The sequence below is a fragment of the Columba livia genome, chromosome 1 (genome assembly GCF_036013475.1).
Source record: "Columba livia isolate bColLiv1 breed racing homer chromosome 1, bColLiv1.pat.W.v2, whole genome shotgun sequence".
NCBI classification, from domain to species: Eukaryota; Metazoa; Chordata; class Aves; order Columbiformes; family Columbidae; genus Columba; species Columba livia.
Window position 1 is genome coordinate 117,568,207 of NC_088602.1, and position 14,431 is coordinate 117,582,637.

Below are 14,431 nucleotides of genomic sequence, written 5' to 3' on the forward strand. Positions count from 1 at the left end.
AGGAATGTGATTAACAGACAAATAAACCACTACCTAGATACCGAGCAAACATCTCACACAGGAGCTCAGATCTCGGAAATGTGGGCTTGCCAGGCACAAAAGATGCAACTTATCTGATCAAAAGTTGATATATCATGTATTGTGCTAAGCATCTTATTGCTTGGTAGCATTCATGTTGACTGCCTTCTCTGTTTCTAAAACCTACACTACAGCTGCTTTGGCTGTTAGTTGCACTCAGAGATCCAGACGTTAGTAGACTTCCACATTACACTAGACTCACACCACAAATCAGTGTTGGTATCCCAAGACTCTCACCACCTTCTTCTTGACAGTGGTGTTTGTATTTTGTCAACTTCATGCTTGTAACAGCAGCCTGTTCATCTGATGGAAAGCAATGTTGACTTATGACCTGGGAAATAATATTCCTGGGAACCTCAGCAAACACTTACATAGGCTGCAGGTCTTTCTCACCTCCCCAAACCCATATGGCTTCAGAAAATAAAGACAAATACAGAAGTTGAATTACTGGAAGCCTCTCCCCATGATTTACCTCTACAAAGAGAAGGTACCACCTTCTCAATTAGAAATCAATGGCTTTTTCTCCTTCAAAAAGTTTCAGCACTATAACACTAATGGTTCTTTTTCCTCAATTCCTCATTATTGTCCACAGCCTGATATTTTCTCTTTCCCTGTTTCACCTTGTTTTCCACAGTATAGGCAGAACACATCAGTATCTCACCCCATTCCGATGAATAACGCAAATCACTCTGTACACTTTTACCTAAAATATCAATACATTTGAGCTTTTTTAACAAGGCAAGTGTTACTACATATTGCTGCTAAAACTAAAACTTCAAAGGAGTACAAAAATAAAATACAGCAAATAACTTTTCTTCAATTGATAAATATTATCAGATTGAGAAGATAAAAGACAAATATAAAGCCTTTACTCTGACAATATTTAGTCTATGTTTTCAGTTTAATATTCAATAAAGTTATTTGGGTTACAGGGTGGAATTATTCCTGTTCTTACAACCATGCAAATTTTCTGGAGAGGCCTGAAGCTCTGTTACAAACATATCTTAGCATCTATTAATATGTTTATGATGTCCCATTAGCTCTGATTGTTCCTATATGTATATACATGCATGCATACCCAGTTATATTAAGAGATCATAATACTTAAAACCAGGAGATCAAATGTTTGTGGTGCATGGTCTTAAATCCTTACAAGTTACAGCTTTCTACAGCTCTTTGAAAGTCTGTCAGCAAATACACAGGAAAATTATGGGATGCACTGCCCTCTTGTGGAAATTTAAATAACGAACTTGATAAGAGCTCCACAAATGTTCTTCACCTTGGAGCCTCAGAAGTCGTTTTCTGGAAGAGCTGTGGTTCCAGCTGAAGCCAACAAACCTTCTCTCCTCTGCATCTTACCTTCATTTTGCCTAACTTTATACTGCTGTCTTTGAAGTAATTATTATACTGTACAACTAGAATGAAGATTTGTTCTTCATACTTAGGCAAATACATTTTGTATTTTATTTATGTATTCATGTGTTTTATATAAATACACACACATATTTAGCATGTGCATGTTGTGTATATAATATATACCTTATGTACACATACTCATTTTCTGAAAATATTTTATGAGCTTGTTAATGTGTTTTTCAAACATAGACAATTCAGAAACAGTGGTCCTTATAACCTGGTATACTACCTATTTTTCTCTAGAGATTCTGTGTTAACAGGAGTTAACCATGCTAGCTAAGTATCAGTTGTACACAAAAAGGTAAAAACCAAAACATAACACAGGTAATATTTAATGATACAAAGACGTTTTTAAAGAGGAAAGTCCCTGATGGTGAAATAGAAGCTATCTTTAAACCACTAATGTTCTTTCCTATATAGTAACAGAAGCAAGATATGTTAATTACATCATTAACTGTGCAGACACATTGGACTATGGCAAGGATTTCAATGGCAGAAAGAGGCTCCTTGAAACACGTAAGTCTGAGCTCGCTGAATTAATGAGGTTATTCTAGAAAAGGCAAGATGCCTTGTGGAAAGTGAAATGTTCATTCCCTTCATAGCGATGTCCCTAGGATTCTCTAACTTCTTCACAATGGAAGTGCATTGTTCCCCAAACAAGTTGACCTTGTGCTTGCACAAGTGATTCAACCAAAAAATACACTCAGGTGGAAACAGATACACTCACTGTGATACACGTAAAAGTAGGCACAACGATTCGATTATCATAGTGTTCTTTACATTCTTAAAGGTATTACTATGATGGCTGTAGCATAAATAAGTAGGCAGAAAAGCAGAGAAGTCCAGAGCAAAAATATCAAGAAAAGGTCTCTGCAGTTCAGAGCTCCAACTCCTATTTTGCTTTTGTTCAAAATACCCTGGGTATTTGAAAAAGTCAACAGTTTCATAACCAACCTTGGACAGGCTAATCTTTGACTAGCATAGTCAGCGAAGACAGAAACTGTTGTGATAACTACTGGTGTCATTGATTTTCACCTCAGTTAGCTCACTGCAGCCTCACATTTGTTCTGCCTGATGCTTCCAAGGCTGCAGTGGAGCAGTTAATGACAATTACTTGTCAAACCTCTCCCAACCACAGTAGCTTGTGTTATGTGGTTTAGCTTTTCTCATAGGGTTCTTTGGACTTACATTTAGATCAGCATAAATAAAATAAAGCTAAATGAAAACATGCATTTCTACAGCTTCATGGTTTTGTCTTTTAAATAAACTACATCACTCTTTGTCATGTAATTTTATCCGAATAACAAATTTACTAATTACGACTCCTTAAAAATAACAATAAAAAAAAGCACCTCATTTTGTTCACACAAAACATTTTTTGTGATCTCCATTTTTGAACATTGTCTGAACTTTGACTGGAAATAACCTATAAAAGTTCCACTTATTTATTTTACCTTCAAAAAGTCTGTTGTGCAAATCAGAGGAGCAGCATACAAGCTGAATTCAGCCAAGGCAGATGTCATGCTTGTCATACTGTTAATACAATGCCACATGTAAGAAAGATGAGCTATGCTGCATGCATCTCTACAGATGACTACAGACAGATCTGTCTTCCATTATTGTCTATCAAAACAAACTGTCAGGAACAGAATGTGTTCTTTCCTATCAAGTCGCCTTTATATGTTGGGCTGGAGTCACAACTTCGTTATCTTGTTTCTGTGCCAGTGAAACTATACTGGAAGACTGAATAAAATGAGAAAAACAAGAAAATACACAGCATTAGAAAGGGTGTGGTTAGTAGGTCGAGAGAGGTTCTCCTTCCCCTCTACTCTGCCCTGGTGAGACCTGGAATATTGTGTCCGCTTCTGGGCCCCTCAGTTCAAGAAGGACAGGGAACTGCTGGAGAGAGGGCAACAAAGATGATTAAGGGAATAGAGCATCTCCCTTATGAGGAAAGGCTGAGGGAGCTGGGTCTCTTTAGCCTGGAGAAGAGGAGACTGAGGGGTGACCCCATTAATGTTTACAAATATATAAAGGTTGAGTGTCACGAGGATGGAGCCAGACTCCTCTTGGTGACAACCAGTGGTAGGACAAGGGGTAATGGGTTCAAACTGGAATACAAGAGGTTCCACTTAAATATGAGAAGAAACTTCTTCTCAGTAAGGGTGCCAGAGCACTGGAACGGGCTGCCCAGGGGGGTTGTGGAGTCTCCTTCTCTGGAGACATTCAAAACCCACCTGGACACCTTCCTGTGTAGCCTCATCTAGGTGTTCCTGCTCTGGCAGGGGGATTGGACTAGATGATCTTTCGAGGTCATTTCCAATCCCTAAGGTTCTGTGATTCTGTGATCACACTATTTGTAGGTTATTTGGAATAAATCCAAGCTTCTGTGTTAAACTTTTCCTACTTGCTTAAAAGGCCAAGTAGTGGACATCCCATCCACTAAGATTTGCATCAAAACAGGTGGTGATAATGGCTCCTTATCACCGAAAAAAAAAAAAAAAAAAAAATCACTTTTTTTCCAGATGCTCACTTCATTAAACTGGGGGGAGGATAGGGGAGCTGTTAAACGTGGCTCCTATGGCAGGAAGCTTGCTTGTGCCACCCAGCCCTCTTCACTTAAGCCTGCTGTTAGGTGCTGTACAGCTAATTACTGGTAAAGCTACAACTCCCCACGGAACCACCCTCACCCCTCACCGAGGGGCGGCTGCCGAGGCGCGTTTCCCACACGCCGAGTCCACTGGCGCCAAACGCCGACTGCCGCGGCCCCGCGCCCGAACCTCCTTCCCTCCCCCGGCCCTGGGGGCTCCCCGCCCGCTGTGGCGGTCCCACCCGGCTCCGCCCCGCGGCCCCGGCGCCATATAAACCCTCGCCCGCCGGCGCCTTGCCCGAGCTGCGCGGAGCGGAAGGGCGAAGGGCAGTCTGTTGCCATGCTGCTGAACCCGGTGCTGGGGAAGCTGGTCAGCAAGCGGGTGGTGCTGGCCAGCGCCTCGCCGCGCCGGCAGGAGATCCTCACCAACGTGGTGAGTGCGCGCGGCCCGCTCGCCTCCCCTCGCCCGGGCAGGGCCCGCTGCCGCCACCGGCGCCGCGGCGGGGAGCGGGGTTGCGCAGGCGCCGGGCGCGGGAAGCGGCCGTTTAACGGCTGCCCAGCGACCGCCTGGTGCTGGGCCTGTAGGGTTCGCCGCCTCCCAGCCCTCCTGCTCGTCAGCTCCCGGGGGCTGGTGGCACAGGGAGGGCAGCAGCCCGAGCCGTGCGTCCTACAGCAGCCGGTTTTATGATGTCGGGGGGCGATGGCGGCGGCGCAGCCTTTGGGCTTCCCGGAGCCCGCCTGCCAGGCTGGGCAGCGGCGTGCGGAGCCGGGGCCTTCGGAGCTTCCACACCGCCATGCCAGCCCCGGCTGCCGTCGCGGTTCTGCCCCCTGAGCTGCACGGCCGCTTATGGATGTTTGTTGTTTTTTTTGTTTTTTTTTAATCCCGATTCTTGGTCAGGTTTTATCTGTAAGCAAGTACATCTGTGTCAGTTTTGTGTCTGATCAGATTAATATGAGAGTGCATTGAAGTATCCTGCTGACAGGGAAGTGGTGTAATCACCACTGGAGACATTCGAAACCCACCTGGACACCTTCTTGTGCAACCTCATCTAGGTGTACCTGCTCTGGCGGGGGAATGGGACTAGATGATCTTTCGAGGTCCCTTCTGATCCTTAACATTCTGTGATTCTTTAATCAAATAAAAGACTTTTTCTGACTGAAAAAATGCCAGTGTAATTACTTCTAGCATATAACAGGAAAGTTTGGAGGGTCTTACAATGCACTGAAGTAATTAAAAATGTACTTCAGTTGCCTTTACTTCAGATACTTAATCCTTAAAGTTCTGAAAATTTGACTTGGGCTTCTGAAATGAGTGAAAAATTAATGGGATTAGTATTCTGAGCGGGGAGGAGGAAGCAGGGGAATAAGGTATCTGTGTATCTTTTTGCAAAGCACTTGTGGAGCACAGAGGAAAACTGTAACCATTCATCCAGACCATTTGGCTCCTTTGGAAGAACATGCCAACCTCACTGGGCAGGCTTTAGGAGGCTGCTGAATGATGCTTGAGTAACATAATGCATCAGATTGAGATTGTTTAGTGGTTTTACTCTTCATGGAGAAGGTGAACTTAAATGGGAAAAAAGTCTGTTCTTTTCAAAATAAAGAGATGTGGAGAACCACCGAAGTTCAAGCATGTGCTAAATTATTAGAAAAGTAATATGCCTGCTGGGTGTAGTAAATATACAGGTATAATTTGGAAGCAAGAAGTAGGATGAATAGGGTTTTTTTTTCACAAAACCATACAGAAACTGGCTCTTCTGGTTTTCTGTTTGCCACATGTGTAACACCTAAAGTGTGAGTGGTAAAGCTCCTGCAAGAATGTGTGCTACTGGTGCACGAGTGCTATGGTTGGATTCAATATATAAAAAAAAAAAAAGGTATTATAATAGTCTGTTTATAAAATGCATAAATTTTACACAGATTTGTGTAGAATGGTGAAATTACTAATGTGATTGGTTTCTAATAATAGCGCATTAGTTTAAAAGTTCTTTCTGAGTTTTTTCTTTTGGATTGCTTGCAAATTATATGTATATACCAAACACTGTAATAGAAGCACTGTTTTTTCCCCTGTGTGTTTCTGGTAGAGGGTGTGTTAAAGTGGAAAGAGCAAAAATCAAATTTGTCACCTGTTTAATATGTTTTGGGAACAACCTTTGATAACAAGATTAGGTTGACTTTATTGTTTTCCTTTGTTACAGGGCCTGCGGTTTGAGGTAGTTCCATCCTGGTTTAAGGAGACACTTGAAAAGTCATCGTTTGCAGCCCCTTATGAGTATGCTATGGAAACAGCAAAACAGAAAGCTCTTGAAGTAGCAAACAGAATGCATGTAGTAAGTTACTACCTATTTTGGCAATGAGATTTTTGTTTAAGTGATGTGATGTGTGCTATTGTGACTTAATTTATATGTACTTCTTAGCTGGTCTCTGAGTGTCTTATCCCCCTAAAGGGAAATACAAGTTTTCTGTCATGTGTGAAAGACGGCTTCCTGAAATTAACTCATCTCATTTAAAGGAGGTCTTGTGCCTGCAGTTTGGGCTTTCCACAAACAGAAGTGGTCTGCATCTCTCGTCAGCAGTGCACCTACTCTTGGTTGGGGTATACACTTGGTAGTTCCTTCCAATGGTCAGGTGTTTGGCTGGGTCTTATCCTCACATAGGATCATACCTGCTTATTCCAGGTTTTTGTTGACTGTGGAGGCAGACCCTGTGGAAGAACACGGGGATGTGAATCTAGTGCATTGCTGTAGCTTTCATTGAACAAGACAATAGCTCAGAATTTGTGAGTATAGAGGTGCTGGAGAGAAGAAGAACAAGGAGACACGTTCTGTTCTAAAGCATTGTGGACAAAGAAACTGGCAATTATGTTTTAAGAAGGGAGAAGCTGGTGTGATTTCAGGTTCTGTAATCAAGGCATCTATTTTGTATCCTAAATATTATCAAAACCAGTGGTCTGTCTTAGACTACCAGTGGCCCTTGGCTGTGTTCATTATGTTTGACCACATGTACTATAGTAATTTCTTAATACTATAGCTCTGAAATAGAGGGGTATGTTTGTCGAACCTATACTGATGGCAGAAAAGGAATGTTGAACGCTTCAAACCAGCAATGTTGCCAGATGTCACCATTCTTCAAAGCAAATATTGCATGAACTCCAATGTAAATCGTTATCCAGGCTTCAGTCAACTTCTTTTCAGAGAATCATATGACATGAGGAGAGTGGATTTTAAACCCAGCCTCGCTAACTGACTTACATTGGGCTTTTGTTGCAAAACACCATAGTGGTGAAAATGCTACTTCAGTGGATTTCAAAATGCTTCTTCATACAGGAGTTTTTTTAAATTACAGCTGTAATTAATTCTATTATTTAAAACACATCAACAGCCTTTCTATAGAAGAATCACCTTCCTACAAGGATTTTAATATAACAATTGTAGTTACAGACAAGTTTCCTGTCTTGCTGTGTTAATAACTATGTATCTCATAACATGCAAGTAGATCAAAACTCAGCTCTAAGGACAGATTACAGCTTAAAGCCAAGAAAAGACTATGTGGAATCTTTATATCACCCTACCTTTCAGTTCCCAAAAATGGACTATAAGTTCCATTTTGAGAGATAAGTAAAGTATAGCTAAAGAAAGGTGTTGAGTTTGGGTTGTTTTTTTCAGCAAAACTTGGCTTGGCAAAATGATCTTAGAGGTCTTCAATATTGTACTCCCTGGCTTCCATACACAGGGCATTTCCTTCAAAAGAATTCTGTCTGCCACCTTGAAGATCAGGTTAACCTTTGAGAATGCAGTTAGTTCTTTACTGAATGCATTTGTTCATCAGTAACATACTTGGGCAAAATCACAACTTGAGACTGGTATGCTCAAGCCTCCTGTTTTCTTCACTTTTATGGTGATATAAGTGATTACTATTCTGTAAACAGTGCAAAAGGAGAAATGGTGACTTGTTTTCAGATCAGTGTAGGGCCTTAGCTGTAAACCAGTGAACTAAACATTTGATTACCTTAAGTTTTAAAAGTTTTTGTTCTTTCTGCCTCTTTTGAGAAACACCTTCTTTATTTATGCCTTTGCAGAAACACCTGAGAACACCTGATGTTGTTATAGGAGCAGACACTATTGTGGTAAGAAGTCTTATGTCATTTAGCATTGTTTTAAGTTATTACAAGTGTAGAAAATACCTGTATCTTTAAGTTTAAAGTTTGAAAACTGTTTTCATTGATAAGTTATACCTGCAGTATGATGCGTGTTTTGGATTTTGTGAGTGTGGGTTTTAAGTTTTTTTTTTTTCCCAACAAGGAAATTTTGGCATCTTGAGTGGTAGAAGCCTTGGAGATGATTTTGCAGATAGACTAGTAGTGTGTAAAGATAAAGCAGCTGATTCTGTCTTTCTGTTTTAGACTGTGGATGACCAGATCCTGGAGAAACCAGTTGATAAGCAAGATGCGTATAGGATGCTATCAAGGTCTGTAGTTTTAAGTAAGGTTCCAAATGTGTATATTAAGATGTTTTCAAAGCTATTTACAGATTCCTTGATATATATATATATGAAGAATCCGGTGGACAGAAATTTTTCAATCATTTTTAAATAGGGTAAGCCAATTCTGCCACTGAAAAAGTTAGAGCTGCTTTTATGTTACCCACAGCTGCTTGCTCTTGCCCTTTCACCTTTGGAAGCTGATCAGTGACATAATGAACCATTTTGTTTTCACTTGGATTAATTTTCAGAGCCACTTACCACAAGACTGTGTGTATACTTCTGCTGGTACAGAACGGGGCGATATGGAGAAGAATCAAGATGGGAAAGAGGACATAACCATCATAGAAGTGGTTTGAGGCTTGACATTTAGTGGAAGGTTATTGCATGTACAAGAAGTACATGGTGGTATATGTTTGTGGACAATTGCTCTAATTTCTGCAGTTTAGTTGAGGAAGGAAAGTCTGTTTCCATCAGTGTTCTCTATGGATGGTGGGCTGACGTTTTTTGAGCCTTCTGCTTTTTTCCTAAAGGATACTTTTCCTTACAAGCTTAATGTTGTCATCCAGCACTCCCTTTTTTTAAGACACACCAACTAAGTAACTTTAGTCACCTTCTTTCTGAAGGATGGTGTGATGAATCTACTAGCCATGCTTCTGTTTTATAGGGGGGAATACGTAAAATGTGCCCCTACAAGTTTACATTCTAACTCAGGCATCTCCTAAAGAGAGAACACAAGTGACTTGGTAGTTTTTGCAGTTTTGCTCTGTAAGTCTGTTTTAGATTTATTTATTCTTTTTTCATTGATGACTTAGGCTGAATTTTTGATCCTTTATGGCTTTGTGGAATCTTACTAATTTAAAAGTAGTAGTCTTCAAAAGAAAAAAAGAAAAAGAGCAGCATATGTTAATAATAGGAGATTCCCAAAGGAGCCTGTCTGGCAGGAGATTTCTCACAACTATTTTTGCTTGAAATCATGCCAAGTTTGGTTTGTTCAAAAATTGTACTGTTTTTTTTTTTTTGTTTTGTTTGGTTTTTGGTTTGTTTTTTTTTTTTTTTTATTACAGAGCTTAGTCTACTTCTGACACATGCCCATTTTTTTGTTCGTTTGTTTGGGGGTTTTTGTGTGTGTTTTTTTGTTTTGTTTTTGTTTAAGTTCGGTAAGTCAGCCTCTTAATCATAGATGTTAAGTGCACTTAATTTTATTCTATATGAACAGGAAAAAATGCTGACTAGATATATATTGGCATATATTGAAGGTGTCAGATTAAAATTTTCATTTACTGTTTCATAGAATCATAAAATCATTTCAGTTGGAAAGACCCTCAGTATCATCGAGTCCAACTGTAACCTAACCTAATTCTAGCACTAAACTGCGTCCCCAAGAACCTCATCTAAGAACCTTTTAAACACCTCCAGGGATGGTGACTCCACCACTTCCCTGGGCAGCCTGTTCCAATGCCTGACAACCTTTTTTGTGAATAATTTTTTTCTAATATCCAATCTAAACCTTCCCTGGCACAACTTGAGACCATTTCCTCTTGTCTTATCACTTGCTACTTGGGAGAAGAGAACACCACCCCCCATGCTCCACCCTCCTTTCAGGTAGTTGTAGGCAGTGATAAGGTCTCTCAGCTCCCTTTTCTCAATGTGAAACAGCCCCAGTTCCCTCAGCTGCTCCTCATCAGACTTGTGCTCCAGGCTACTCACCAGCTTTGTTGACCTTCTCTGAAGTGTCTCCAGTACATCAATGCCCTTCTTATGATGAGGGGCCCAAAACTGAACATAGTATTCAAGGTGTGGCTTATGTGGGATCTTGTGGGGGACAGTATGTGAGATGTTTCTGATCACATAAAATAATAGCCTAGCTAACCCCTAGGAGACTATTCCTCAATTAGTCTCTCCAAAGATAATATTGAAGTTCTCATGCTAATTATTATACTTCCGTTACTTACATGTTAGATAGCTAAACTTAAAGCCCTCAAAATTAATCAGCCACATTGTGGCGCCCTGGAGCCGCTACAAGAGGGAGCACATAGCTCTGGGTTAGGTGCATACAAGCTCTCTACGCTGTGCTTCTGTTACTCTACCTTGCCATGGGGTCCCCGGGGGCCAGTCTGGATGCAATGACTACCTAAGCTCTGGTTGCTTCTTACTTGTTTAGTCTAAGTTGCATCACCTAGCTATTCATTGCCAGCTTTCAGTGAAGGTGCCTGTAATGGTAGTGTTTGTGTTGACTGGCTTTTTCTGACAGGCTTGAAATAGTCACTTCTCCTTATGTACAGTAAATAGACTGATACCACAGACTGCTTCTCCAGTTGTGGACAGCAGTACAAGTGAAAGGTTTTGGATACTTGAAATGACTGAATCTTTTGATAACTTGTTTTGTTTTGCCAATGTGTTTTCACCTATACTGAAATTCTAAAAAAATATTTAGGATACGTATCAGAGCCATTAAGTGATATATGAATATAATTGTTGGTTTCTCAGGCTGCAGTAACATGATTATGTAGAACATTTTCTACAAAAATTTAAACATTTTTGCACATGATAGGGTTCACAAAACTGTTGTGTAATGCACATTTTTTTCTCTTGACAGGTTGAGTGGGAAGGAGCACAGTGTTTTCACAGGAGTGGCTATTATACATTGCAGCAGTAAAGGTACATGTGTCTTTTTTTTAAAGCTTGGTATTTTCATTAAAAAATAGTCTTATAAGGACTTGTACAAGTGAGGAAACAGGATTGAAAATTTTCATGTACAGTCTGAATTGGCTTCTTACTCAGGATGAGAATTACCTTATCAATAAATTAATTAAAAACTCCCCACCAAAGGTGGCCTTCTTACTGTATTCAGTTTTTACACAGAAAGGAGGATGGCAAAATGCAATAGACTTTTAGAAGTACTGTCTCTGAAAGCTATGGGACGAATTAAAGGACCAGTGTAAATTGTGGGAATATTCTAAATGAAATTCAAGCGAGGCACTACAGACTGTGGGACTAAGCAGAATCTGATGCAAATTAACTTTATTCTTTTGTTCTGTTTACACTAGCTGATGAATACAAGCTGTATCTGTAGTTACTTCATTTTTTCAGTAAATAAGGAACACTTTAGAGTTCATTTTTAGGGGATGAGTAAAGTAATGGCTTAATGCCTGTTAATGAACTTAAAGACTGTTAATGAACTGTAGGGAGCAATACGTCAATGTTCTTTATCACATAATTTATGTAGTATGCCAGTGTTTTTTATGACAACTATACCATTAATATAATTTGAGGAGTGTTTGGTTTGTGGAACTTCCTCTGATAACTATGTGTCACGGAGGCACCCCGTAGGTTAATTTAAGGGACAACAAGGTCCAAAAACAACTTTTATTAAACTGGTGAGAAACGGGGTTTTAGCACTCCAAAAGTGACTTAAATACAGGTTCGGATATCAGTTGAGGAAAATTAAGGGGCAGCAGCTAACACAACAGGCGGTCCACGGAGTGCATGCACGTGGCTTCACTCAAAACAATGCCGGGGCCGTCCCCCAGTCCCGGAGAAGTACACACTTGCCTGAACACGGCGTGGAATTATTTTTAAAGAGATACACGTACTCGTAGTGAGTACGGAAAGTGTACACTTGCGATTCCGCGAGGGTAAATTTATAATACACTCGCAATCCTGTGAGGGTTAATTTACTTACACGTGCAAATGTGCACGGAATATTACACGTGCTTACGTGGAAGCATGGGAGGAAAATACACTCGCGATTCCGCGAGGAAATAATTTAAAGTATGCATGCAAATGTGCACGGAAAGTTACATGTGCATATGTGCACAGAAGGAAAATACACCTGCGATTGTGCGAGGATTAATTTTACACGCGCTCATATGGAGCACGGAAAGTTATACGTGCATATGTGCACGAAAAGTATAAATATACTCGCAATCCTGTGAGAAGTTTTACTCACAGCCATGGCAGCAAGGCAAGCGCAGTCCCCATCCCGGGGAGGGCGGCTCTCAGCGGCAGCATCTTGCTCGTGCTCCGAGAGACCCGCAACAATGGGCGGAGTCTCAACGAGAGTCCCGTTTTTATACTGGCTGATCAGATCTGACTGTAGGCATTCTAGAAGCTTCTCTGCACCCCCACACTGTCTGTGGGTGCCCCTGAAGCCTCCAAACATCCCCCACACTGGGCGCAGGCGCCCAGCGGCTCAGTGTGCCTTTGCACTCCCTTCTCCTAATGGCCCTGGCCAGGGTGCTCTGGGGCCAAACAAAAGAAGCTGTTAGCCTCAAGTAGCAGAGAGAGAGGGAGATGTGCCCACTCCTTCCATACTGAAGGAGGGAGGGGGAGAGAGGGGGGTTTGCATTCTGCCACACTATGCCGATATTCTTTTAGTGGAACTTCTGCAAGGATCATTTCTCTGAAATTTCACTGGACATAGCCTTTTGGTAGACAACTTATTCATAACTTTTAATCTTTACTGGAATGATTGCTCTTAGCTCCTGTAACAGAACCATTAGTGATCCAGTACCCTTACTAATATGTTAGTACAGTAGAAAGAGAGCTGCTGCAAAAGAAATAAAATATCTTATCAAGGGGTTCCTGTGAGCAATCCAGCAACAATAATAATGCCTTTCATTGTTTAGGAAGACAGTAAAAGTGCACACAACTGCAGTACTTATGGTATGACAGCATGTCTTGTTTCAAGCTTACAGATTTAAGTCACATTGTATTTAGATGAATAAAAATGTTACAAATCTGCATATTCCCCAAGTGATGCAATCAGTGGAAGAATTTTCAAGAATACATCTTTAGCTTTGGTTTATAATTACAATGGTGTTGTTAGCTACCATATATATGTCACAGATGGAATTTTCATCTTTAGCTGGTTGGGCTTTTTTATGAATACTGGAAGATGTGGTAATCTGTCTTCTTATGCAACAAATTTTTGTTTCATCTGGGTCACTAATTTTTTTTTTTTTCAACACACCATTAGCATGTGGTTAGTATTCTTCTCTTAGTCTGTACTGTGGGTCTTTTTTACTCCTCCTTGAGAATTTCCATTGCTATCAGAAACGGTAGTAACAGGAGATGCTGACCTTGATTTTTATAGGAAAGAGTAGAGAGGACCAATAGTCTGTAACATGCCCATTCATTTGTGCAAGGCTGTTTCCTATTGAACATGTTTTGGAAAAGCCTTCATCTGCAGTGATACCAGTTTCACAGTGAACCACATGCACATGCATTCTTTCAACCGCTTCTAGATACAGAAGTCTGAAATCATCTTACTATTTCTTGAGAGATTATATGAAAATGACACCGATGGTTACTGATGGGACTGTGGGATGCTTGAGTCTGCAGTACGGATGCAGCTGAACATTCACATTTGAGCATTTATAACAGCCATATGTTTAACTCTGTTCTTTGATAAAACTCAAAGTTAGAAGGGTGTTTGTAGCCATTGTACTCCGTGCTGGATGCATGTGCTAGCAGTCCACAAGTAGCTCTGTGTAAGCATCATTAAAGAGTGCATCCCACACAGGGAGAGCAACCTGTTAGCCCCAAGACAGGACTGCAGAGGTTGAAAATGCAAGTTTTTGATTTTATGGGGAGGTTATGAGTCCACTGTCCCTTGAAATAAAACTGAGATGTTTTGCTCTCTAAACTTAAAATTCCTATAAGACCTCTTCCTTTCTGCAGATAACCAGCTAGAGACAGAAGTCACTAACTTCTATGAAGAGACTAAAGTAAAATTTTCTGACCTGTCTGAGGAGCTTTTATGGGAGTACATTCATAGTGGGGAGCCAATGTAAGTATGAACCTGAAGCTATCACACAGTACTTGAGAATAGGCTTTACAGTACATTATTAGCCACCAGCATAA

General features: G+C 40.7%; 1 protein-coding gene across 2 annotated transcripts in view; it reads left to right on the top strand.

The window, feature by feature from the left end:
- Window positions 1-4,310: 4,310 nt before the first annotated feature.
- The window catches only part of ASMTL (acetylserotonin O-methyltransferase like), a 28,596-nt gene continuing 18,475 nt past the window's right edge, over window positions 4,311-14,431 (top strand). The window contains exons 1-6 of one of the 2 annotated variants that reach the window (XM_065074494.1): window positions 4,311-4,517; window positions 6,283-6,414; window positions 8,163-8,210; window positions 8,487-8,551; window positions 11,163-11,224; window positions 14,249-14,357. In XM_065074494.1, coding sequence (XP_064930566.1) covers window positions 4,425-4,517; window positions 6,283-6,414; window positions 8,163-8,210; window positions 8,487-8,551; window positions 11,163-11,224; window positions 14,249-14,357 — 509 coding nt within the window. In that variant the 5' untranslated portion in view covers window positions 4,311-4,424. The remainder of the gene's footprint in view (window positions 4,518-6,282; window positions 6,415-8,162; window positions 8,211-8,486; window positions 8,552-11,162; window positions 11,225-14,248; window positions 14,358-14,431) is intronic. The other variant, XM_065074485.1, reaches the window with a different exon arrangement.